Source organism: Rosa rugosa, chromosome 7, assembly GCF_958449725.1.
Source record: "Rosa rugosa chromosome 7, drRosRugo1.1, whole genome shotgun sequence".
NCBI classification, from domain to species: Eukaryota; Viridiplantae; Streptophyta; class Magnoliopsida; order Rosales; family Rosaceae; genus Rosa; species Rosa rugosa.
Window position 1 is genome coordinate 18,485,598 of NC_084826.1, and position 27,368 is coordinate 18,512,965.

Sequence of the window (27,368 nt, forward strand, 5' to 3'; positions counted from 1 at the left end):
CCATGAAAATGCTTGCCAGCGGAGGCTAGGGTTGAGAGGGAGTTTCATTTGTATGAAGTGAATAAACTTGTTAAGTAAGAATCGTGAGGAATGAATAAATTTATTGATTAAGAATTATTACAAAGGCAATCGAGATTATTGAAAGCAAAAACAAACATTAACGTAGAGACTTTTGAAAGAAAGGATCAAGACCGATTAAAACCGGATCATTTACTGAACCGCTCCGATTTATCCTTTCACAAATTGTATCAAATATTAGTGTCCAAAGTACAATTTAACCATTACAAGGACAGTCAGCAGAACAGTTGCATCATGAGCATAGAAGCATAAAAACTAAATTCCTATAACTAGAACTGATATGGAAGACCACTACATGACTAAAGCCTAAAAGCAAAGACATCAGCAATTTATCAATATATTCCCAAAATCCCACCACCTGGGAGTCGCTAGTAGATCAGCGTTCCTAGGAAGAACGATATACAGTTTCCAATATCATCGACTTGACCAGCACATATAGAATGACAACTTGAGCACTAAAACCAGCATTAAGCACATAAAAGAAATGATCTAGCATGAAAGCTTGGAAACCACAACTCCAATACTAAAAACAACTTGCTTTATAGTTCTTTTGAAGCTTCACTACTTTGAACAAAAGCAAGGAAGATAATAGCTTGATTGAGGTCACTACATAGGCCTGGGCAGGGAAATACGCCACTACAAGAAAGATATTATCTTCAAAGTCAATGCTCGGAGACAACTAGCTAGTATATCATAACTCAATGCAAATTGTTCAGAATATAAACTTCAGCATCTAGTAATAAAATCTAGTTTGAAAGAACAAAGGCACTGTATTAACAATGCAAAACAGAACAAAGAATCGAGAAAATCTCCCATATAATCCATAGCTCAAAATCACAAACAAGGACCCCAATTGCTTCAAAAAGTTTGAGCTTACCAGAAAACCATCTGAATACTAACTCTTACTCACAGCTCAAAACAATGAATAGAAGTGAACCCGGCACTCCCTCGACTGACCCGTCAACGAGCCGGTCCCATTATTCGGAGAAAACCCTAAATCGACCCGATCGCAGGTGACCAGCAACAAACGGGATTTCGACAGCCATAGTCCACACTTAAACCTCACAGAAGCCATCAGCCTGACTCCAAAAGTCACCAATCCCCGAGACCTGTCGTCGGAGATTTCATTCGCCACGTCATTGCCGACCCATTCACTCACCGCTCCGAGTTTCATGTCTATACGTGTCTGGTTCCTATGGTTCACAACGAAGGGACGCAACGGCGTTCTCCCGAGCCTGATGTGGTTGTGGTCGCCGTAGACAATCGAGGCCTCGACGTGGTCGTAGTTGATTCTGAGTTTCTTGTTGGGGTTGGTGGAGAGGAGGCTGATGTCCCACGTGGCCGTTAACTCGGAGCGAGTCACGTTGAGTAGGGACACGGTGGCCGATTCGACCTTGAACTCCGGGAGTTTAGGGTGCATCACCAGCCAATTCAAGAAGGTTATTAAGATAATGACTGCAGATACGGCGAAGAATCCCATCAGGACGCGGACGAAGGAGGTGGGCTTATTGGGCCCAGCGGGCTGGGGGTTGTAGTGGAACTCCGGTGGTGGTGGTGGTGGTGGGAAGGGATAGGGCGGAGCGGATCGGTAACCGGTAGGGACTTGACCCGGCTGAACCGGATAGCCAGTGACTGTCTTGTCGTCTTGGATAGTAGCCATTGAAGGAGAAAAAGACGATGCGCTAGATCAGATGCTATGCTAGCTGCTAATATGAAACGATGGAGATAAGGATGAGCAGAATTTTTTTACTAGTGGAATTCGTTTTAAGAGGCGATAAATGACTTTTTTCTAGGACGCCGTTACCACTATCCTATCGTGAAAGTCTAAACTAGAACTGAGGATTAGGGTTTCTGTTTTGGAAGAGTTTCTTACGTACCTACGTGGCCACGTTATGCTCACTTTGCTGTCATTCGGAAAAACACAGCCCTTCTGGTAAGGGATTCTTTTTTTGGCCATTTTAAGGGATCGCTTATTAGATTTACTTTTCGATCACATATTCACATCTTAACCGTTCAATTTTTAGATATATATGAGTAGATCATTTTTGCAAATTTCTAGTCAACCTGATAAATTATGGGCTAATTACATATAAGGCTATTTTCGAATGTTTCTTTAGCCATAGGGCCACTAACTATTTTTATCTCACATAAGGCCACTAGATTAAAAATTATGTTATATTTTGGATATAAAAACTAACATATTTATGTAAATGCCACTAGAGTAAAAAGTCAACAATCATTCTTTCTTTCCTCTCCGGTGAAGTCTCCGGCCAACTCTGGTAGGGTCTCTGGCGCTTTTCCGGGAACTCCGACGAGGTCTTCGACGACCACAAAAGCTACTGTCACTAGTACTAAAAGATACTTTCACTAGCAACAAAAGCTACTCTGCTGAGATTGCCGGTGACCTCCGACGAGGTCACAAAAGCTACTGTCACCAGTAATGAAACAAAAGCTACTGTCATCAACAACAAAAACTACTCTCACCAACACTAAAAGCTACTATCACCAACAACAAAAGTTATTATCACTAACATCAGAAAGCTACTCTACCAACGATAAAAACTACTGTCACCAGTAACAAAAGCTACTTTCACCAACACTAAAAACTACTTTCACTAACATTAAAAAAAAAAAAAAAAAAAAAACACCAAAAAGCTACTCTAACCATCACCAAAAGCTACTCTAACCATCACCAAATACTACCCTCACCAACACTAAAAGCTACTACCAAGCAAAACAAAAGTTGTTCGTATAGATTGATAAAGCTATTACTAAAGACTAACAAAGCTACTCTCACCGACTGAGAAAGCTATTACGAGCCAACACAAAAGCCACTATGAAATATTAAAACAACTATAAATTTACAATATCAAGCCTTTGATCTGCTCAAACTTGTATGTATTGCACATGTCATAATCCATCAACATATTGTTGTATCCATGAGCATCATTCACTAGAGTAAGTCGTAAAATCCGTAGGAATTACCGAAATCAAACCAAGGCTATCAAATTGAATGACAAATTTCAACAAATGAGTTTACCTTTTCCAAAAACAGCAACAATACATAATTCAACCCTCAAATCTATACAAAAATCAAAAACTCAGCAAAACGAAAACATATAACAGTCAAATTCCAAATCTCCAACCCTTCAAGATGATCCAACCCTTCAAATTGAAACAAAAAAACTTGTATTAGAAAACTAGGTTTCAAAATGATTGAAAAATTGAAAAACAGGGCTCTCACCAGACCATTGAAGAAAACTTTCTAGGGGCTAAGGTCGATGATAAAGCGAAGCCAGTTAAAGTAGCAGTAATTGCCGGAATTTAGTGTTGAAGGTTCGGAAAGCCGAAAAGCGGTGGGGATTCTGGAAATCAGGGACCGGTGCCGGAATCTCAATTTCAGAATCGGTGGATGGCGGCATTAGCTACACGCTTAATTTGGACGATGACTCCACACGCATTGAAGACATCCTCCTCTGGTCGCGGCTGTCGGCCTTCGCCGGAGAAGTCGACCACAAGCCGACATATTCTGGACGACGTTCTAGAGGAAAATGAGGATAACCGGAGCTGAAGGTTACCGATGGAGAACAATATGAAGGAGAAGCGTCACCGATGATGTGCCGACGGATCTTCCGAGCTCAAATTGCGGTACCACTATCCAAGGTCTTCAGGTTAACTCGCTTGTGGAGAACCAGATGCTTCGGGCCAGGCTAGAAATCTACTCACCGTTCGACGATTAGGTACTTCGCCGGTGAGATCGTGAGGTCTGCATCGTTGTCGTATCAGTTTGTGAAGGGGAGAGAGAGATGAGAATGCGATCTGTTTCAAATACATATCAGTTCTATCGAAGAAGAGAGAGGAAGGGGGTTGAGGGCAAGATAGGAATAGCACAAAAGGAAGCTTATGGTTTTGGGCTCTAAAGTGGCCTTATGTGTAAAAAAAAAAAAAAGTTTAGGTGGCCTTGTGACTAATTAAAGTCTCAAAATGACACTTATATGTAATTTGTTATAATTTTTATGGGATAAAATAAATACTGCAGTTTTTTTTTCTTTATGAGATAAAAGTACTATATATAGTCATTAAAAGAAATAGGGAAAATTTCACAAACAATACACCAAGTAAAGGCCACTAATAATTCTTATACATAAAGTTCCAAACCAAACATTTCGGTACACGAAATCTGAAACTCGACCCACTATCAGTACACGACGTCAATTTTTGACACAAAAATGTCCATTATGCCCTCAGTTTTTTTTTTTTTAATAATTTGTTTTTCCTTCGTTTTTATCTCTTTCTTTTTCCTTCTTCCGGCTCCACGAAACCCACCTCTGTTTTCATGTGAGAAGAAGCCCGAGCTCACCCACCTCTGTTAACCCAGCTACTAAATTTAGAGCAGAACCTGCTCTCAGGTGGAGGAATGGGTGTTCAATTGGAGGGCAAGGGCGGCGTTGGAAGCGAGGGAGTGAGCGTGGAGGTGAGGAAGGCGGCGTTGGAAGCGAGGGAGTGAGCCCGGAAGAAGGAAGAAGAAAGAGATAAAAACGAAGGAAAAAAAAAATAACAGAAAAAAAAATTATTAAAAAAAAAAGAACTGAGGGCATAATGGACATTTTGGTGTCAAAAATTGACGTCGTGTACTGATAGTGGGTCGAGTTTCAGATTTCGTGTACCGAAATGTTTGGTTTGGAACTTTATGTATAAGAATTATTAGTGGTCTTTACTTGGTGTACTGTTTGCGAAATTTTCCCAAAGAAATATACCAGTTTCTTAGAGACAACTAGTAAGTCATGCTTTAATAGTCAATTAAATTAAACTTAGTTGAGCACAACTACTATTTGGTTGAATCTAATGATGGAGAATTATGAGTATTCTAACTTTTTTTTTTTGTAGAAAATTACTCGTAAGTGTCAGTTTAAAACTTTAATTGGCCATAAGGCTACCAAAGTTTTTTTGTACACATAAAGCCACTTCCATCTTCAAGTTATTTCATCGATGACAATTCTGCCCCTCTACAAACAAAACAAACTGTCTCTCTCTTCCTCCCTCCCTCTCTCCCCCATACCCGTAACCACAAACCTTTATCAGGAGCTCTTAGACCACCGGAGCTAACTACCGTCGGGAGAGAGTGATCGAGCCTCTCCACTGTTCGAATTGGTCGTCAGGTTGCCAGGAGAGAGTGATTGAGCCTCTCCATAGTTCGAATTCATTGTCGAGATCTCTGATGCGGGTCGGGCCGGAGGCGGTGTGCGTCACCGGAGGGAATGGCTTCATCGACCATGGTCAGAGTCTCCTCCATCTTCTGCAGCGGCCAGATCGTCATCCTTGTCGTCCACAAGATCTGGTATGTGAGTGCAGGTTGTGGATCTGGTATGCGAGTTGAGGTCATGGATCTGGAGCTAGGCTCCGGCGATCTGGAGCTACTATCACCTTCTTCAAATTCGAATCGCAAATTCAAACGCTCTCTCGATTTCTGCAAATTGGTTCTGAAGTTTCTTTCTTCCCCTAGGTCGGTGGGCTTAATTAGTACTCCGGTGAGTTCTCTCCTTTTCGTTCTAATCGTATCAATTTTCAGTTTGATGTAGAAAAAATCAAATCTTTGTTGTTCTGAAACTATACAGAATTGGAAAGTTTTTAAATTATGAGTGAATCTGCTTTTAGTCTAAACTTTTGTTTCTATAAATTCTTCTAAATCTGATCAGATGATATGGAGATTAGATATCTTGGGCATGTGAAAATTGGTGCTTTAAATTTGAATTTTGTTTACTACATTTCTAAATATAGAATTTTGTTCCGAAACTATATAGACACTACTAGAATTATGCTCATAGACATCATGACAATTAAATCGGTGAGAAATACACGCGATGTAAAACAATGTCATTAACATCGATTCCTCAAAAACCGATTTGTATGCATATATCTGACATCGTTTTTTACTGTTGACTGATGTCTATATTTCATTCAAAAATTTTCAAAAACGCGCTGAAAGACTAAGTTAAAAATTTTCAAGAACGTGGGGAACAAAATTTTCATTCCCACACTTCTAATTTTTCCAACTCACTTTATCTCTAACTTCACAATTGAAAACTGGCGACCATTTTCTCTCTTGCTATTCCCCGAACCCTAGCCCTCTCCTCCTTCTCTCCCACTCTCTTTCCACGACCACCACCACTTCCCCCTCCTCCGCTCACTCCCGCTACTATCTCTCTCTCTCATTGACCGCCTCCGCCCCTTTGCCGGCGCCATCACCTCCATGAGCAAGCTCTCTCTCTCTCTCTCTCTCGGATCTCGGAAGACTAAAAGAAGGAAAAGAACCCTTCTCTCAATCTCTCTCTCGAATTGGGGAAATCGATTGCTTCTATGAACCAATCCTTCTCTCAATCTGTCAGTCAAATATGGGAAATCGATGGCTGCTGTGAGGTTGAACGCAAAGATTTTCACCGACGGCTACTTCTCCTTGTACCCCTGCAAGCTCGAAAAGGTCAACATCAAGTGCGGCGAGATCTCAAAATTTACAGATCTCAAACCCGGCAGCTGTTCCAGTTTCACTCTCCACCTTCTTCATTTTATACATCGAGGTGAGGAATCTTGTTTCATCACTTGTCTCCTTAAATTTGTATGGGTTTTCTTAAATTGATTTCTTTATACTTTTGCTATCCATGTAATGGCTCTTCATAGCTGCTTCAATATATTCTCAATTAATCAGTCATCCCTTTGTTGCAAAACGCATCTACTTGGGTTCTAATAAGAACCATATAGAGCTCTCATTGTACTAGTTGCTATATTCTATCCATGGTAGCGGTCTCTCTCTTTCCTCTGCGACTAGTCTTCCCACCCTTTGGAGCTCGCTGTCACCGCCATTGCCTCGAACCGAAGAAGCTCTCGGTACCCTGTAAGTGAAACCTACTTTGCTTTTTTGTTACTGGCCAATTTCTCCACAAATTGTAATCTGATATGTTTGTCCTGGTTTTGTGCATGTAAACGTGTTGCATATATCATATCCACGAAGACCCGGTAGAACTGGTTTTCTGAATAAGTGTTCAGTTTCAACAAGTTTTTCTGTACAAGCTTCCTTGCCGGAGAATAGCGATAGATTTAAAGTGGAATACACTCCACGGATGATTGTTGGATTGGGTAACCCTGGAAATAAGTACCATGGAACTAGGCACAATGTAAATTTGCTCATGTGTTTATTTGTTTAGTTATTTTTCGATTATGTGCTATGCAAAGACTAAGCTTTTTCATGTGGTTTTTGCATCTCAGGTTGGTTTTGAAATGATAGATAGTATTTCCAAAATGCAGGGCATTGTGATGAATACAATTCAGTCAAAGGCACTGGTTGGAATAGGTCGGTCTTCAGTCCTTGTAAATTTTATTTTCATACTCTTATACGTGTTGGTGTTCATTCAGATTTCTTGGTGTGATCAGTACAGGTTCCATTGGAGAGGAACCAATTTTGGTGGTGAAGCCTCAAGCTTACATGAATTATAGTGGGGAAGCGGTGTGTTCTCATCATCTTTGTTTGCTATCTTGAGTTAATATAGGTTCATTTTGGTGTTACATACTTTTGATCGTGTCTTATTACTTTATACCTGAAACTCTGGGACATCCCAAAGGAAATGACTAGGTTTGCTTTTTGTGTAATGTTTTAATCTTGTTCCTTTGAATACTTTCTCCTTTGTAGAGTTTCTTTTGAGTTTCAGCATAATGTTTGTGGTAGATCAATATATGCAGAGGGTACAGTTGATGCTGTAATTTTCCTTGCTAAGAAGGTAAGGTCTCTCAAACCGTGGAATTAAAAGTCTGTATTGTTTGGTTCCATAACAAGTTCAGAAGATGCCCCTGCATATGAGAAAAAGTAAATTAAAATGATCGATTCATATATAGAACTCATGTGAACTTATGTGAACTTATGACAGAAAAGTTAAATTTCAAAGCTAGTTTAACTTTTAAACCTTGAACCGTGACAATCTAAATAGTATGTGAACTTATAATAGTGTTTAAGTTTTCAAAGATGATCTTATGGTTTACTCTTCATCTGCAACCTGCATATTATGTACATGGCCTTTCTTCATTTGTTCATTTTGTTCATTTTGTTTGTTTTGTTTTGGGTTCTCTCTCCGTCTCTATTTTACTCTTGTAGACCAGAATAATGTTATGAATTCTTTTGCTTGTCTCGTATTGCAAGTGTGAGATACTGGATTTATCTCACGTGATTAATATTTACATAATTGGTGCAGACGCAGTTCATGATGGAAACCATGACAGCTCTCATTGAGAAGGTATGGCCATCTCTCTGCTAGTTTTGTAACATATTATCAATCTTTATATGGGTAATTTCTTCCTTGCTGCCTCTGTATGTTTGTTTTCAAGTAAGATAGAAAGTGAGTTTGACGAGTCTTCTCATAAGTTAGATGCAGGCTCAATTTTGTTATACTGAAGATGACTAGTAAAAGTTCAGGTGAAAATTGAAGAGGCCCATATGGTTGGTTCTATATATAGTCCTACGAGAAAGTGTGCAACATTATGTTTTTGTTTGCAACAGTATCTTTAACCTTGTTGGAGATCCTATTTATTAATCGATGGACACAATATCCTTTAGCTGTAGCTGTCAAAACCAGCAAGGAGGAGTCTTTTATATAAACAAAAATTGTTTGGACCTCATATCGGAAAAGAAATGAAAAGTACTACTGTTTATAAAGCCCAACACCAGATTGCCCATGCTGGTGTGGCTGTAATGCAAGAACAGGGAAAGAAGCTGGGAGAAGAGAAGGATCTCATGGAAAAGGAGGTAAATTCCAATTGGTAATTACTACTACTGGAACACAAATGTTATTGCATATATATGAGATAGGCTAGCAAAAATTTAGCAAGGGGAATGAGGTTTGATTATATGATGGGAAAGGTAAAATGTTAGGAGGGGACCGTAAGAGAATAGCTAAAGTTAGATTCAGCTTTGATTACCATGGCCAAGTTGCAAATGACTTGCTGTTCTGGAGGTGCAAGGAGAAACTGAGTGTCGGGCTCTATATATTTGTTTTTCCAAATTCTCCAAGTTTCATTACTTAAGTGTTAATTGTGTTTTGTCTTTGCTATTTCTGCTGTTAGTAACATGGTTCTTTTGTTTCTCTTTTTTGGTTTGATACCTTTTTGAGCTTAATTGTAAATGCATAGCTTTGCTACCACACATGATTGTTTTCTAGGGGACTAAATCCCCTTGGGGAGATTTCCCTTCATTTGGATCCGCTTTGAGATTTCAGTCATTTCACCTCACTTTGATCCTCGTTTGAGGGATTTCACCTTGTTTGGATCTGCTTTGAGGAGATTTCACCTCACTATAATTAATACACCTTGTGGGAATTTCACCTCACTTGGATCCGTCTTGAGGAGATTTCACCTCCTTGACGAGATTAATTTCACTCACTAAGGTCCGTCTTGAGGGAATTTAACCTCACTTGGATCTGTTTTGAAGAGATTTTACCTCACTTGGATCTTCCTTAAGGAGATTTCATCTCACTTGGATCTTCCTTAAGGAGATTTCATCTTGACTACTCTTTTAGCTCTTCTTCCTTATCAGGTAAGACCTCGCTCTTTTAATTCATTCATTTGAGTGTATTCTTTCGTTGGAGTGTTGGAACTAAGTTAGATACTAGCTTTGAACATATATATCGCACTTTATAGGTCTGAGTTGATTTAATTTCCTTGTGAAGTTCTAGGTAGTTCATAATATATGCAGTTTATATTATGCATGTGAGTGGAGTTGTGGTATCCTGGTTCCGATTTAACATTAATTTTTTGGTCTATCTACTGAGGCGGTTATTTTTGTTTTAAGTTGTTAGCTATTTTGTATTTGGTTTTACTAGTTTTTTTTAAAATTTTTTTTTTTTAATCATTTGGTTTTGTTTTCAAGGGATAAGTATAGGTGGCTGACGGTCTGTTAGAGGAGGGAGGAGAAAGAAAGAAAAGGAACAAAGAGAGGGATGGAAAGAAAGAAAGGTGCAAGAAAATGTGGATGATTGCGAAATTGTTCCTCCACCTACTGATAAGGTAACTATATTATTCCAATTCCAATTCCAATACTTATACTTCTTGTTAATGTGTGTAATCCCATTGCTATTTGGTAATATGTGCATCTGATTTTTCTTGTTAGGGTGGCGTCTGCAGCAAACTAGCAAAGTGATTTTGAGCAAGGCTAGCTAGATTTTTTGTGAACCATTTTGGAGTAGTTGTACTGTTGCAGCAACTGTGAACAAAACTACATGTACACTTATTGCAATGGTATGTTTTAGGCTAGCCTTGAAGTACGTAGGTTGGGGTCTTTTTGCCTATTTTTTGAACTATTATCATCTCTGATGTTGGATACAAATTAATGCAATGCCCCATATTCAAATTATTTGGAATTTCATGTTGTCAAATGTGGATTAGATCGATTTTGTAGCAGCAATTACAAAGTTAGTGGATATCATGCTCATGTGAAGGACATGATGTACATACGTCTATTTCAAATCAGTATTAAACTACAAAAACGATGTCATTAAAGAGATGATACAGCAGATTGGAAACAAAAATCGATCGTCTCTTTATTCAGTGCATATCGAGTTATTAAGTAAGAAACGATGTAAAACAACGCAATGGACATCGACTTTTTAAGTAAGAAACGATGTAAAACAAATCAATGAACATCGATTTATTAAATAAAAAACGATGTCTGGTATAAGGATGAACATCAGTGTCAACCTCATAAACTGATGTTTAATAGAAAAATGGACATCACTTCGTAAAAAGAAACGATGTTTAACATAATAATGAACATCGGTCGATTAATACAAAAGAATGTAGATTCAATCTTAAATAGTTTGATATATGACAAGTACTCGTAAAGCTCATAAACAGCAGGCAAATTTCAAAAATACCGATGTGTAAGAATATATTACACATTGTTTCTAGAATGAGTAACGATGTTAAAATGAATACTAGTGCTATTGGACCTATATTTCGTTAAGCATTAAATGCATAAATATGAAGGTTTAACAATATCTACAAACACCAATTTGTGATCATAATAGCAGTTTAACATCGAGTCTATAATCTAATTCGATGTTTATGGTAGTATGGGACATCGGTTTTTAACCGATGTCTATTTTTTGGCGATCTTTTACATCACCCACTAACACATGTGCACAAATATTTTTTTACATCGGTTTTTGGCCGATGTATATGAGAAAAATTCTAGTAGTGAGAATTTTATTATAGTGGTTTTTCAACAAGCTGATAGTAGCTTTCTATGTCTCTGTTAGTATCTTTTTAAGCTGATGTTAGTAGCTTATGTTATAATGGCTTTTTAGCACATTGACAGTAGGTTTCTACATCTATTGTAATAGATTTTCACAACTATGATTGTAAATTTTGGTGATGGTGAAAGTAGCTTTTGTTACTGGTGATGGTGACAGTAGCCATTTGTTGCTGGTGAGAGTATCTTTTTGTGTCCGTGACAGTAGCTTTTGTTAATAGTGTTAGTAGCTTTTTATTTTTGGGAGCGTATCTCTTATTGATAACAGTAGCTTTTGTTGTTGGTGACAGTAGATTTTGTGACATCGTCGGAGACCTCGCCGGAAGTTGGCCGGAGACCCGCCGGAGTTGGCCGGAGACCCACCGGAAGTTGGCCGGAGGTGACTAGAAACCTCGCCGGAGAGGAGAGAGAGAATGGTTGTTGACTTTTTACTCTAGTGGCATTTATGTAAATATGTTGGTTTTTATATCCAAAATATAACACCATTTTAAATCTAGTGGCCTTATGAGGGAAAAAAATTAGTTGGTGGCCTTATGACTAAAAAAAATTCAAAGATGCACTTATATGTAATTAACTTTTTTTTTTTTTTTTCTGATTGAGAAGAAATTTTATTAGGGTGATTCTAGTTAGACCTCAAAATTTAATATTTGGACCTCCAACTTTTTTTAATTATTAATAGACTTTGGCAAGTTATATGAAAAGACAAATAAGGACAAACAGAGAAAAATGAAAAAATAAATAAATACTCTTCTTACCTCCTCCAATCAAATATAACATTCAATTAAATTTTTTTTTTCTTTTCAAAATTTCTTTATATTGTCTATGTAGTTTTACAATTTACCTAAAATAATTAAGTAAAAATAATAATTTCTATACATGGTCCATCATTTAATACAAAAATAAACTCAAAAAAATTTGATTTGGAATTTTTTAAAACTAAATTAATTGAATATTATGATATAGTTATTACTTGATCTTCTAACCCAAAAACGCTTGAAATCCTTCTTTTAGCAAATTCAAAGAGATTCCAATAACATATCAAGATCGAGAACCAACCCTCTGATTAATTTTTGTGGAGGAGATACTTACTCATAAGAGAGCAATATAATGTGATTTTGATTCATTTTTTTTCTCGTGGTTGAAGAGAGATAAAAAATAGAGTAACAGATTGTTATATCTCATGTTCAAGGGCGTTTTGATAAAAATAAGGAGGTCTACTTAGCTTTTCAAGTATTCTAAAAAGTAAATTAGAGGTGAACTAAGTATAGGAGGTCCAAATAGCAAATTTGGAGGTCCAACTAGAACCACCCATTTTATTAACTAAAAAGGATTACATCCAGTCAGGGAGTTTATGCTTAAACAGAGCATCCCAAGCATAACAACTAGTTTCCAGCAATCAAATCATGAAGTCATAAAGGCCCCTTCTCCTTACAATGCCAAGCTTGTGGCAGCGTCAGCGCCAATCTAACCAAACGATGAGCAATTTCATTGAATCGTTTCTTGACATGCTTCCACGAATTCAACTCGAACTCATTCATTGCCAATCTCATTGCATCCAGTACTCCTCCAATCTCGCTAAGGTCCCAACCATCAACCTTCAGCCCATTAAGCATATTAAGGGCATCATCTTTTATCATAACACTCCTGATCCCAGAGTCTTGCAATAATTAAGTCCATGCCATAACGCCAAAGCTTCAGTTGCTATTGGCGTGAGAGGAAATGGCAAGGGCACTGCTAGAGCCCCCATAAGACACCCATCTCGACTCAACACCACAACCCCAAACCAACACTTTCATTTTCTGTACTTACAGCCCCATCAAAATACACAACCGGACTAGAAATATTACTGTTTGGACCCAAAATGAGCATTTTGGCCTGACAAGGCGTGTCTTGGAGAAATTGAGCCAATGTCAGTGGCTCAAGCTATATATTGTCAAAAAGTTCGAAATATATTATTTTAGAGGCTAAATAAAGCCTACCTGCATAATTATGGAAAGAAAAGGAAATGATGGAAGCATGGAAATGAAAGTCAACTTTAGCACATTTTTCTACTTCGACTAGGAGAAACCGAGCTAAACAAGGAAGGAGGGGCGGCAGACTAACCAAACGAAATCCAAATGAGCTAAAACTTTCCAGATTAATTCTAGACATCCCAAGGATAATTTATTATGAAGAGTGCCAGAGCTAGTTTTGAGTGGAAAGCCTTCAAACAATCAGTCCAATTTTCTGCAGAGAATCTCTTAGAAAACTGGACCTGTAAGGAGTCCAGCATCGTTTCCGGCCCAACCACATGGAATTAAGCTCTGAAATTTTACCAGAATGATCTACACTCATGATGGATCATTTGATATGAAGAAGTCGAAGGCCCATTGGTAGAGATATAATTGAAGGAATAAAGGAGCAGAAAGTGCTCAAACCTAACAATTCCATTAGTGTTTAAGTGCTTAAACCTAACAATTCCATTAGTGTTTAAGTGCTCAAACCTAACACATCATGATTTGTTTAAGGCCAACCACTATGGCTTGGTAGTCTATATATAGAGGCTACAACAAGTAACAATTAACAACACAATTCAACAACAATCTCTAAGATTATCCAAGCCTCTCTAGAGCAACCCCTGTAACATCCCGTACCTCAATTTACCAGTTTACTAGTCATTTGGACGGTAAACGACAATTACTTTCACTTTTTACTTTGTTTCGATACTTTTAGTGGCCCTAAAAGTTGACTTTTTGTTCGGGTCAAAATTTGAGAAAATTTCCTTCATAAAAATTGTAGAGAACGTTAAACCGAGCGCGTGCATATGTGGTACGTAAAAGTCGGAGTTCGTATGCGATAGTTATGGGCGAAAAACAAAAGTTACTGTAGATGGTAGAAAGTATAAATTTGATTTTCTACTGTGGCCGGGTAACTTTCTTTTCCTCTCTCTCTCTCTCTCTTCTCTCCCCTGCGTTTCCTCTCTGTCTCTCTTTTCTCCAGTTACTGTTCATCATCATCAAGCTCGCATCCGGCCACCTGGAAGCGAGCTGCAACCACCATTCGATTCATCTCTCCGTCCTCGACTCGTCTGTGGTGGTGGAACGCAGCGTTGTGGCCGGAAAACGACGAATCGAACTGTTGAAGTTTACTGTAGCAGTGTGCCATTTTCCAGATTTCGGCCATTTCCGGCGGCTTTCCTGGACTTAATCGACTCGCCTGGAAATGGGGGTGGCATTCCTCCAAGCCTTGTTCCACGAATCGAAGGAAAAATCGACGAATCAAAGGGTGACGTACCGAGCGATTGCTCTACGAAGGAACTCATATGCGTGATCACCTGAATAGTACTGTGAGTGGACTTTTATTTTTAAAGAATGATGCATGCATTTATTTTTCCCGAAATAATAATTTATTTATCATTTTATTATCGAGCATAATATTTTGCCTTGGATTATAATTTTGGCATTGTTTTTCCATATGAATTTCAGATACGAATCTATTATGCTCAGATTTGGATTTTTTTTGATTTGTTTTCGGAATATGATTAAATTTTCAGAGATTAATTATAATTTATTTTCAATTATGATTCGGGAATGGATTTTGAGCCTTTGATAAGTATCTCCGATATATGGCTTTTATTTGAAATCATGATTTAAGTGATTTTCGACGAATTACTTTCCGAGGTGATTTCCGGAATTTATTAATATATTTTATTCGTCGATATTGAGATTTTTTGGAATATTTTTCGAAAATGGGATTTTCGATTGAATTATTTTATCGATTATTTCTCGCCTAATGGTTTATGAATTCTAGAATATTTTGGCGTGCGGGGCCACGTCATTGGAGTATATATTTTCTTGAGATTTTCCGAGTATGGATGGGATTCATACTCATGTTTTGTTGCGAGGTTGGGGAAGCCTTACTGATTTACTGGTTTTCGATTGTTTTTCCTCACCATACTTGGGTCATTCGATTAGGTCTCCTCCTCACTTACTTTGTGTTTGTGAGTGGCAGTTGAGGTAGCTTATTCTCCTCCTCACTTACTTTGTGTCTGTGAGTGGCAGTCGTGGTGATTTATTCTCCTCCTCACGTGAGTGGTAGTCGAGGTTATTAGTTCTCCTCCTCACACAATCTATGTGTGAGTGGGAGTCGAGGGTAGGTAGAGCCTGAGGGGCTCCTTTACCAGTATGGTGAAATCTCTTCCCCATATCCTTTTATTTGTTACTTGACTAGCGGGGCTAGTCTGATTCTCTTAGCCAGCGGGGACTGATATGTTTTCACGAGACTCCGAGTTTTAAAGACATACGTTTTATAAACGTTGCATGCATCGAAGTTTTATGAATTTAAATTCGTGGGGAAGTAATACAACTTGCTTTATTTAAATTATTTATTTAGTCGTTTATTTTTGTCCACTCACTCTAACGTGTTTTTCAATTACTTTCCCCTGGGCCCTTCGGTTTCAAATGCCCAGTTTGCAGGCGAAATTAGTTGAGGTCGGGCGTACATTGGAGTTGAGGCATAGTCAACAGCATGGCTTCCGCATTTTTATTTGATTTAGGTTTTCCTTGATTACCCTTGCTGTTAGAATTGCTCTGATTACCTAAGGAAATTAATGTTATTTAAGTTGTGATTTGTGTTATGTGATTTCTGGTTGATGTTGATTTGGGGAGCAGGGTGGCTCCAGGAGAATAAGGATGGGGGATTTAGAAGTGTAATTATGCTTTCTACAGGTTTTGGGTAGTCCATTTTAGGGGAAGTTCCGCCAAATTTTTGGTAGAATTTCTTCTAAGGTGGGCCCCGCATGGCCACTTCGGATTTTTGGGTGAAATCCGGGGCGGGTCCTGTCAACCCCTCTCTAAGAGCAACTCCTCTCATTCTCTTACCGGTGATCACACTCCAGTCCTAGTCTTCTCAAGAGCCGACTGTCAGTGCCACCAAACTCTCTGTCAACGTGCTTCGGTCCTAGTCTCCTCGGGAGCCGACTATAGTACCGCGACCACAACGGTTACGGAACCAGCTAAGCAAGGGTAACGCCTTCTCAAACTAGCTAAGCTAAAGTCACGCTTTGGCAAGTTCTCTCTACTTCCCGGTGATTTTTCTCTGCTTAATCTACAACGTTGAGTATCGACTTGGTAACACAAGATAAAGTCCTCACCACGAGGCACGACGAGGTTGGTGCTCTCCTCGTCTACAGTCGCTCAAAAGAAGTCAGGTCAAGGGACACCCCCAACGACCGCACCCGAACGGTGCTGGCACGCCCGCTCAGAAAAGAGACTGTTGACCAGCTGCAACAAAACTGGAGCCAAACAATTACTAACTTGTAAAGCCATTTCACTAGCTCGTGTCACACCTGCAGCAGCATGATTGTTGCTGCGCATCATCTTGGATAACTCCTCCTGCCATTCCTGACACCTTTGAACAAGAATCAGTGGGTCTACCTCCGACTTTCCGTGAAGAACATAGTTCCTACTCTTCCAAATCCACCAACTTACTAGCCCAAACAGGTCCAGCACTTTATTTGTTCCCTCTTCAACTACTCTGTAAAACAGATCAATAAAAGATTGCTCTTTCCAGCTTTTCACAACCCCTCCCAATCAAGTATTCTTCCAAACCTTCCTAACTTTCTGACACTCCCACAAGCTATAAGTATTCCAACTTTTAATAATTTTGTTTTTAAAAATCCAATGATGGAGAATAATGAGTATTCCAACTTCCTTATATTTTTGTTTAATCTAAATTCAATGACAGTTGAGCACGATTAAGTACTAAATTAATCAAATGACCACATGAGCTTGACCGAACAACCAATATGCATTCCAATTAGCTGACTAATCCCAAATTTACCAATGATTCAAAAAATTAACTGAATTAATAGCCAAAAGTCATAAACAAGGACTATATCTAATTGGTTCAAACCACATGTCCAAAAACAAAAAAGAAACTGGTTCAAACATCATCTCCAAAGAAAATACAAAAAATTGGTTCAAACCACATGTCCCAAAAAAAAAAAAAAACACAAAAAAAACAAAAAATTTGGTTCCAAACGATACTACCTAGATTCCACAGAGCACGCTCCAGACTGACCCGTCAATACGCCGGTCTCATTATTCCTAGAAAACCCGAAATCGACCCGATCACAGGAGACCAGCAGCACATAGTGTTCCGAAGGCCGTAGCCTAGCCTTGAACCTCACCGCAGCGGCCATTCTAACCCCAAATGTCACCAATCCGCGAGACCTGTCGTACGAGATTTGTTGTGCCACGCCATCGCCGAACCACTCCCTCACCACTCCTAGCTTGAAATGGACACGTGTGTGGTTCCTCTCTTTCAAGGAGAAGGGAATCAAGGGATGCAAACGCGGCGTTGGCCCTAGCCTGATAACGGTGTTACCGTACTGGTAGAGGACCGATGCAAGGACGATGTCGTAGTACATTTTGTATTTGCGGTTAGGGTTACTGGCGAGGAAAGTGATGTCCCACGTGGCGGTCAAGGAGCCTTCCGTATTGAGTTGGGAGACGGTGGCTGATTCGATCTTGAACTCGGGAAGTTCTGGACTCTCCATGGTTATCGAATAGAACATCCAAACGGCGATGCTGATCAAGGCTGTGAGTATAATTAAGACGAAGAGTGCGGCCACGAAGTTGCCGATGTTCTCCCCGAGGGAGGTACGCCTAGTTGGCCCAGTGGTCTGGGGGTTGTTGGCTGGATTTGTCCCCGCGGGGAGGTCCTCTGGTGGTGGGGATGGATAGGGATAGGGTGGGGCGGATGGGTAGCCGGCCGGAGTAGCCATTATTGAAAGAGAACAACAAGGTTTGCTAGATCAGATGCTATGCTGCGAACTAAATAACTAATCCGGTTCATTTACCATGGGCTAAGCCCTATATCTAACACTATATGAGGTCCGGAGAGAGTGAATCCTTTTACTAGTGGAATTCAATTTTAAAGGAGATAAGGAATTCTACTAGGATGCGGACACCAATCTCTGAAAAGTTTGGATCGATATAGTTTATTCCATTTGGAAAGTGTTTCAATTCTTCACTAAGAACTAAATTTTAGGCGCGTCTAAACTCTAAACTCACTTGCAGCCTTTTTTATTTATATATATATTTTTAAATCACAGTGCAGGACTGCAGGGTCTTGTTTTACTAGCTAGTTTACAAAGCCTTTAAAAACTCAGAGATTTCCATTTACCCAATTTTGAGCTTTATTAACCCCATTTACCCAAACATCTTATAAGATTTCCCACTTACCCAATAAATTACACAGTTTTTTCCCTAATACCCAATTAAGTATTTATTTTTAATTATATTTTGTATATTTTTGAGACAATTTTGCCCTCCCTCTCTTTGTCACTCTCTAAGTCAATAGAAACTTCACCGACTCCGGTCAACGGGCGCGGGACTCCGATCACCGGTTACAAAATTCCAGTCAATGACCGCTGGACTCCGATCACCGGCCGCTGAATTCCGGAATCCGTTCATCATTCACCGGATTCTGGTCACAGGCAGGAAATCTCACCGGGAGGTCGCCAGATTTTTCAAAAGAGATCGTCAGAGATCTTATAGGTCACCGGAGGATATTATTGCTCCCCAATAACAAGTTTATTGGGGATCAATAATTACTGAAAAATGAAAATGTTTTTAATTTTGAAAGTTTTAGGAGGTTTATCCAAATAAATAATCTTATTATTGCCCCAATAAACATTTTATTGCCCCCTAATAATCTTATTTTGCCCCCCAATAAAATGCCAATAAGACGATTACAACAATTAAACATTAGTACAGGCAGCCACCAATTTACAAAATCTACCAAATAGATGCTATTTTAGTACATAACTGGAATTAAAACATTTTTTCTGCATATTTTCTCATACTAGACAACTTGTAGCATGTGGTCTGCCCAAAAAAAAAAAGGAATGGTGTAGACGTCATCGATCTCAGACAAAAAAAAAAATGTTGAAACCCACAATGCAGACATTGAATTGGTCGGCGACGGAAATCAGGAAGTGAGGTTGGAAAGAGCTACTTTTGGGCGACGAGGTTGAAGGACTGGCCGGATCGAGACTAAAGTGGCCTCCGTGAGCGTTGGGCAGACGACGTCGGTGCAAGCCCCGACCCGGAACAAAACTCGGACCTGAACTCCAGGACTTGCAGAGGCTGCAACTTCGACGATCCTCTTCTTCTTGCGTCTTCTTCGCGTGGCAGTGGTGGTCGGGATCGGAGAGAGAGAGGAAACGAATTGGTGCCGATCTAGTCAGTGTAGAGCCAAACAGTGCGCCACCACTCAGAGATGGAGGACGACGGCACTGCACGGAGAAGTCTCGCTCATCGCCAACGTCGCCGTAGACTCGAAGTGGTTAGGAATTCGGGTCGGACCGTATGACTCCGCCGGGAGGAGAGAGAGAGAGAGAGAGAGAGAGAGAGAGAGAGAGAGAGAGAGAGAGAGAGAGAGAGAGAGAGAGAGAGAGAGAGAGAGAGAGAGAGAGAGAGAGAGAGAGAGAGAGAGAGAGAGAGAGAGAGAGAGAGTCTGAGGGGAGTAGTTGTTAATTAAAATGAGGGCAATATTGTCAATAGATGTTAAATTGGGTAAATGGGAGTAAAAAACTCTTAATGGAGTAAGTTGGCAATTTTTAGGCTCAAATTGTGTAAATGGTCATTATCCCAATCTTCTAAGCGTAGGATTTCCAAGCAACCTCTATTGGCTTCCGGTTAGCTCGAGCTTGGAGGCATGATCATGGACCTCATGGTTACTGACGATGAGGGAATGGGCTGTTGGTTATAAATTGTGCATGGAGTAGGCTTTTTTGGCTCGACTATAAAGCTCAATTGGAAGGACTTATCCAATTGATCTGGGCCATAAGGCAATCCTTGGCTTGTTGCTCGGGGATTTTTCTCCTCTTGTTCAGCGGCTGCAGCCTTCGAAATCCTATAGAGGTAACTTGGTTTTCTAGTTTGGTTTTGTCTACACGAATGACTATATAGCATCTGTTCACTTATTTATTCCACAACTGACTTTCGGATAACATTACCATATAAAAACAAGTAAAAACCTTAAGTCCATACATCTAAATTCTCTTTTAATTGCATACATTTGGTAATCTAAATTCATGATTTAACCGTTTAAAAGTTAAATCAGCAACTAAAAATCTTCTTTACAAAACATATATGTAAATAGAATTCGTTTATACATTCATTTGCATCAAACAAATGAATAGTGGTCATGAAATGCTAACTTTTACCAGAACAGTCCATTTGTTGGAGGCTTAAATGATTTTTGTTGCTTTGATTTTATGCACGATCTTTGAATGAATTTAACTTTTTAATGATTAAATTATAAAAAGCTAATGAATATGTTCAAATAAGAGAGAAATTGGATACACAAATTGGTGGGGGTATAGACCTAATAAGTTTTTTTTTCCTAAAAACAATGAACAAAATATTTCAAGAATAAAAAAATAAAAATACAAAGAAGCTAGGAAAAAAAAATGGTACAACAAATTAACAGATTTCAAGATTTCCAAAAATTTTTAAAAAAGAAAAAAGAAAAAAGAAACAACACCACTTAGTTCATCTATAGGTACCAAATGACAATTTCCCGTCCCTCCATATTTGGGTCATGAATTGAATAAGAAAATCAAGAAAAATGGGAAAAACTCCAACCCATTTTGTCTCCTATCTCGATCTCTCAGCCACCGGAAACTTCACAATCTTTTTTTTCACCAGTAAGCGATCCACTATTAGCACCGACCGATAAACCAATCTTTAAATCTTTGCACGTAACCTTCATGCTCCCACTCTTCAAGTGCCACCAAAACCCAGAAGACCTCGACACATATTTCATATCTAACCTCAAATTGAAAGTCACGCCTCCCGTTTCTTTGATCTCCTTTTCAATATCCGCCGCCGGCGCCGAGACATTGTTGGCCTCGAACTTGAACTCAATCGTGCTAGGAGAACTCCCCCAATTGTACTCGTCCCAATACCCGGAGGACGATATACCCACGGACGACCCGCGCGCCAACCAGGTGTCCTTTTGGTACAGACTGGGCTCCACATTCTCGATATTGAGTCTCGTCCTACCGTTTTCCACATTCACTTTGGCCTCCCATTTTCCCGTGAGGACTTTGTTTGCCGGGTTTGTGTTGAAGTTGGAGACGCTGAGGGAATCTACCTTGAAGGAGGCATGCTCGGGTTTGACGACGAAGAGGAGGATGATGCTTGCAATGAGGGTAAACATGAATGATACCAGCATGATTACGCAGATGCAGCGGAAGCAGTGGTTGGCTCCTTCCTCTGCCGGTGAATATGTCTGCGTGGCGTAATAAGCGGTGGCTGGGTCTTGGGCGTATGCTGCGGGGGGGTAAGGGTTATAGCCGTAGCCCGGGTAGCCCTGCGGTGGGACCCCCGGGTAGGGTTGCTGAGGGTAGTTCATTGCGGATGGAGGGTAGTTGTTACCCCCTGATGGGGGGTAGTTGGATACGGCAGAAGGTAGTTCGCTTTGGGAGTGTTGACCGGAATGTTGTTCTTGGTTTCTGGGCTGATTATTTTGGGGTCCAGAAGCCATATATATATGGCCGGCCGGGCATATGTGGTTTCTCTCTCTCTCTCTCTCTCAAGAAGTAACTCTTCGGAGAGAGAAGAGACGGGAGTTTTTTTGGGGTAGAAGATTGAAATGTGAATTGAAGGGAGAAGAACAGAGGAGGGAATGTAAAAATAGGTGGGCGGGATACGAAGTACGCGTAAAGAGCGTGGGATCAATGTAATCATAATTAGCAGTTCTATGTTAAGTAAATGATCGAGGACAAATGGATTTGTAGCAGACATTCGCTGTGAAGATGATCATGTTAATCTATTCCCAATATGGAATATCTAGCTAATTCATTTTACTGAGCATTGATCGTTGTTCTTGACCCTTAATCGCACAAGGCCTAGGACGGATATATAGGATAAATTCTTGGATGAATTGAGTTATGCATAATGGCTGATAAATATTCTATTGTGGAGAGCAATAGCTATAACTTATGTCAACTCAAAAAAAAAAAAAAAAAACTATAACTTATGTGTTATACAAGAACGTACATAGTTTCGTACATACTTTCAACAAGCTAGTGATTAAGTATTTGTTTAGTTTTTATTTCTTTTTTGAAATTAAGAATAGATTTTATTTATCGTAAAAGATTTGAATCGTACAAAAAGGCATCTAGAATGAAGTCTAGAGCTAGCATGAGTAAACCACTCAAAGTATACATCAAAATCAAAACTATGGCTAGCCAATATATGAGCTACTCTATTAGAGGTTCTAGGAGCATGAAGCAAGGAGAATTGTGGATAGCTCAATAGAAGCAATTTGATGTCTTCAATAATGTTACCCAGAGGGGATAAGTCTTCCTCCACTGAGTTTATAGCTTGTACTGCCAATAGACAATCACTCTGGATGATTCCTGTAGAGACGTTAAAAGCTTGAAAAAATTCAATCCCAGCCTTAATTGATAGAAGCTCAATATGTAAGGGAGATGTAATATATTGCTTTCTAGTAGAAAAGGCTGCTAGAAATTCACCTCTGTGATTACGGAGAACCCCTCCTACACCACCATAATTAAGAGAACTGACAAATGAGCCACATTCAGTTTAACAAAGTCCCCTTCCAGAGGAGTCCAATTTTTCACCCACGCTGCAATCTTTACCCAATCATTAGTTGGAGAATTCACTTGCAAGAATTCCTTTACCAGGCCATAGCAACAGATATCAAAGCTGAGCTTGATTTTTCCACCACTACTAGAAAAGAGGCCTAAGGGGACACATAAATGGGGACACTTGTTGTATGTGTGCCCATTGCATGATGAAAAGGGACATATATCCATATGTGTGCCCAATGCAAAAGTAAGGCACAGATCATGTGTCCCCATAAAGAAAATGTAAGAAGGGACCCATTAAAGTACAATATTTTATTATAAATAATTAATTTTTAAGTAAGAAGGTAATAGAACAAAATCTTTATACTTGCAAATACGTATTTTCCATCTCACTATCTCTCTCCCATCGTCAACAACCAGGGGAAATCCTTTCCCATCGCTACTGTAGCTTGATTTTCTCTCTCGGCTCTCTAGAGAGAGAAAGTAGATCTAAAATCAATTCCTCCCCTCCCCCTTCTCCGAATTCCCGATCTAGATCATTCCGTCCTCCCCCTTTTCATGTCGCAAACTTTCAAAAGGAGGGTTGGCATCTGGCGGAGCAATTGGAAGCGTTGTTAGGAATCTCAGTTGTCTTTTGTGTTGTCTCTACATCCCAATTGTTCATCTAGCTAGCTATGGGGTTTGCTATCTAGTTTCATTCTACTTTTTCAATTCTGGGTTTTGCAGCCTCAGATCTGAGATCTCCCTTTCTTCGTCGTCTCTGTTCTTCATTTTTCCCCCAAAGTCCACAGTAAGTGACAAAACTTTGGTTTTGTTTGCGATTTGAGTGACATTTATGCTTTAGTTTCTGTATTTTACCCACCAATATTGGTGAACTAACAAAACCATACTTGCAAATGTTGATTGAATGCACTTTTCTCAATTTATGCTGTTTTATGTTTATATTCCACTGGCTTTTTTTAACTTCATAGTATTCTCTGTATCTGGTTGCAGCAAGGAACATAAGAAACTACACGAGCAGTGTCATTCTTTTTCTTAATCTTGCCAATCAAATTGAATGAATAATTTTTATGTTTGAGATCTGTTGTTTAATACGGCTAACGTGTGCTTGTGGTTTCTCTGTCTTACTTATTCAGGGGCTTGCTTGAGAGCTGGGGAATTTTCTTCTTGGAATACACAGTTATTACACTGTCAGGTTTTCCCTCCTTCTCTATAAGAAAGCTTCGACTTTGTAGTGTGTAAGATATGATGCATATATGTATATAGTTGAAGAAACAGAGAAACTTAAAGTATTGCTGGTTTTAGATAACATGAGACTTGTTTTTTATCGATCTTTGATTTGGATGTCTTTGATTATTGATTTGTCAGCATACTTAAAGATCACAAGTTGGTAGATTTGGCCAAATGACATATGATGATCAGCTGACTTCTCCAATAATACCAAGTATCCAAATGACATGATGATCAGCTTTCGTAGAAGTAATTCCTCAAAAGTAAAGCTACAGATATTAATTACTGGAAGGAGGTAATTTTTCCCAGCAGCCTAGCTCTTAGAGGATACTACAGGACTGAAATTGTATGTTAGATACATGAAGCTTTTATTAGTCCAAGGTGAATGGGGCTTAGGCATGCCAGACATTTAAACTCGTTGTTGTTTGAAGGAGAAAATATATGTAAATGTGGATTTATTTTGCTGCAATTATGTCTCAATGTAATTATTTAATAATGCATTTGGTATGCAGCATTTTGCCATTCCCTGAGTATTGTTTCCATTCCCAAGCTGCTCTTTCTAATCCATGAATGTAAAGGAAAAAACAAAAAAAACAAAGGAATAATTAAAAGTAAATAAAGAAATAATTACATGCCTATTGGCACAGATCTGGGAACTATCCCCAAGCTTGTGGGGTATAAATGAACAGTAACGTATTTGAAGGGGAGTATGGTGGTTACACAATGGTGGGCCCCAGACACAAGAATAGGGACACCTAAGTTATAAGTTATGTGTGCCATTTAGCAATAGGAACACCTACAACAGGCACAAATGCATTATTTGTCCCCTTTGATCATTAGGAACACATGGGTCTCTATAGGTAGCAATAGGCACAAATAAGTTGTGTCCCCTTAGGCCTCTTTTTAGTAGTGCACATTGTTCCACAGTTTTTCATTTCTATTTTTCCACGAAATCATCAGTAGTCTATCAAAACGTACAACTAGCAGTAAGTGGTCTAGTCTGACCAAGTAACCACTCCTTAAAGATGAAAGAAGGAGAAACAGGTACATGAACAAAGAAAGGAAAGGCAGCCAGAATGTCTCTCGCATGCTGACACACACAAAATAACATGCCTAATAGTTTTATAGGGATGGCCGGATGGGATCAAAACTAGAAATGCAACTCACCCGTACGTAGAATCCTTAGTGGTTACTTTTTCTCTAGTTGGAAGAATATCTTGACCAGCTCTCGAAGAAAAAATTGAAACCTTACCTGGGACTTTGGCATTCCATAAAGCGTTCCATAAATCTGTAAATGAATCCCCTTGTGAGGTGGAAGAAAGGGAACTCCATAACCAGATCACAAGCAACACTATACCCACTCTTCACAGTAAATCAGCCCTTCTTTTCAAGCTTCCAAATGATACGGTCTTGAAGTCTTCTATCACTCAATGGAATGCAAGCAATCTTTTCCACAAAATGGAGAGGAAAAACAAATCATGTAACAGCTCCATTTTCCAACTAAACTAATTAATGATTTGTTTAGTTTTTGTTGTTTCTCAATGAGAAAGAATAACTTCATTGATAAAAATGAGATTATGCAAATTAAAACAATTAGGATGACCATGAATAGGGTACCTAATGGGTATTAAAGTATCATCCCCTAAATTGATCTCTACCCCGTCTCCACATCAATCTCCATTGTAATGTAATGGAGATTTCCCGTCCCCGTATGGTGTTCCACATCAATCTCCATTATGATTGTGTTGTAAATGTTTCGCTTCAATTAAATGAGAGATTTATGACCATTTGATTCATGAAAAAAAGTTTTAGAAATTTTTTTTGTTAAGTTTTTGGCTCTGCATGCCAAAAAAAAAAAAGAAAAAAAAAAAGAGGAATGGAGGTGTAGTGAGTGACTTAGAGGTATAATAAGTAATTTATTGTTTTGTGTGTGAATAATATAACTAATGTTGTTTTAGAAATTAAAACAGAGGTCTAGTGAGAAATTTTATTTATTTATTAGAAGTAAAAAAGGAGGTGTAAACTGTAAAAAGTATGAGAGGTTATGTGAGAAAATTTGGAGGTCCCAATAACAACTCTTTTAATTAATTTTCCTTCAAACACATCAAATTACAATAAAAGCATCATAAGATATTTAATCATGATTTGATGTTCAAATTTATTAATAGGGTTATGTTCAAAAGGTATCGGGAAGTTAGAGGTGGCGAGTTGGGAGAGAGCGGTTAGTCGTGACAATTATTTTTTGTCTTCTTGTAGGGTCTTATATTCAGAATTTATTTAGGTCAAATAAGTCCTTCTCATTTGAGATAGGGTTTGAGAGTCTTAGCTTTGTTGCTGAGCCATATTTATGGAGTGACAAACTATATGCTATAATTTTAGTGCTTTCTTGTTATCAACATGATGCTGATCGAATTACCCTTACACATGGTCTTCTAGTTTTGGGACACGGTGTTGAAGATGGTAATATGGTTTGTCGTAATGTTGGTTTTGTGGCTGGATCGTAAAATTCGAGGTTGTTTGACCATTTAGTAGCCGGGATAAAATGAAGATCATTGTGGTTAGACTTTTGGCCTCTTTATTGACTCATGATATTTGTAACTATCAATTATCTATTTGGGATATGAGTAGTTTCTCTTCTCCATTTGGAGTAGTTTTGAAGTTACATTGTCATTCTGTTGATTATAAATTTTTGGAAAAACAAAATCATAAATAGTTCCTGAACTATACCTTTATCTTATCGATAGTACCTGAACTTTATTTTTTGTTACGACTACTACTAACTCTTCGAGTTCTTTTAAAGACTTGAAGTGGTACCTAAAGCCATATTTGTTCACTAGTCCGGCCAAAAATGGCACGTGAGGCACACATTTGGTATTGGGGTTAATTAATTGTCTGATTTGAGATAAGAATTTTGAGTTTTTACTTCATAGATCAAAGATTGAGAAGAATAAGATAGTGGCTTGGGTCATAATACAGTTAACAACTAGTACAGATTATCATCTTTAACCTTTATAAATAAGGCACGTACTCCTCACTTATCATTTTTGACTAGATTTGTGGCCGAATGTGGCCTTAGGCCACTTCAAAGGAACTCAAAGAGTTCATGTACTTGTTGTGACAAAAAAAAAATGAAGTTCAGGTACTATACATCGTTAAGATAGGGGT

General features: G+C 38.9%; 4 protein-coding genes and 1 long non-coding RNA gene across 7 annotated transcripts; 2 read left to right on the forward strand and 3 right to left on the reverse strand.

Annotated features, from left to right (window-relative positions):
• Positions 1-313: 313 nt before the first annotated feature.
• Positions 314-1,781, reverse strand: LOC133719907 (NDR1/HIN1-like protein 26). Its single transcript, XM_062146096.1, has one exon. It carries the CDS (start codon positions 1,736-1,738, stop codon positions 992-994), a length of 747 nt encoding a protein of 248 aa, XP_062002080.1. The 5' UTR covers positions 1,739-1,781; the 3' UTR covers positions 314-991.
• A 4,398-nt stretch (positions 1,782-6,179) lies between these two features.
• Positions 6,180-8,543, forward strand: LOC133723581 (chloroplastic group IIB intron splicing facilitator CRS2, chloroplastic-like). Of its 2 annotated transcripts, none has more exons than XM_062150445.1 (7): positions 6,180-6,653; positions 6,875-6,967; positions 7,085-7,247; positions 7,339-7,423; positions 7,504-7,576; positions 7,760-7,847; positions 8,316-8,543. In XM_062150445.1, the coding sequence occupies exons 1-5, from the start codon at positions 6,436-6,438 to the stop codon at positions 7,539-7,541; spliced, it is 597 nt and encodes a 198-aa protein (XP_062006429.1). In that variant the 5' UTR covers positions 6,180-6,435; the 3' UTR covers positions 7,542-7,576; positions 7,760-7,847; positions 8,316-8,543. The 2 variants fall into 2 exon arrangements, with proteins under 2 accessions (XP_062006429.1, XP_062006428.1); XM_062150444.1 differs by having other exon boundaries at positions 7,509-7,576.
• An 8,703-nt stretch (positions 8,544-17,246) lies between these two features.
• LOC133720097 (NDR1/HIN1-like protein 26) lies at positions 17,247-18,279 on the reverse strand. Its single transcript, XM_062146283.1, has one exon. It carries the CDS (start codon positions 18,129-18,131, stop codon positions 17,391-17,393), a length of 741 nt encoding a protein of 246 aa, XP_062002267.1. The 5' UTR covers positions 18,132-18,279; the 3' UTR covers positions 17,247-17,390.
• A 2,746-nt stretch (positions 18,280-21,025) lies between these two features.
• LOC133722954 (uncharacterized) lies at positions 21,026-21,772 on the reverse strand. Its single transcript, XM_062149797.1, has one exon. It carries the CDS (start codon positions 21,770-21,772, stop codon positions 21,026-21,028), a length of 747 nt encoding a protein of 248 aa, XP_062005781.1.
• Positions 21,773-23,199: 1,427 nt separating this feature from the next.
• LOC133722423 (uncharacterized) lies at positions 23,200-24,701 on the forward strand. Of its 2 annotated transcripts, XR_009852730.1 has the most exons (3): positions 23,200-23,763; positions 24,110-24,168; positions 24,342-24,701. It is a non-coding gene; the product is annotated as an uncharacterized LOC133722423 (long non-coding RNA). The 2 variants fall into 2 exon arrangements; XR_009852729.1 differs by having other exon boundaries at positions 23,200-24,168.
• The last annotated feature ends 2,667 nt before the right edge of the window (positions 24,702-27,368 follow it).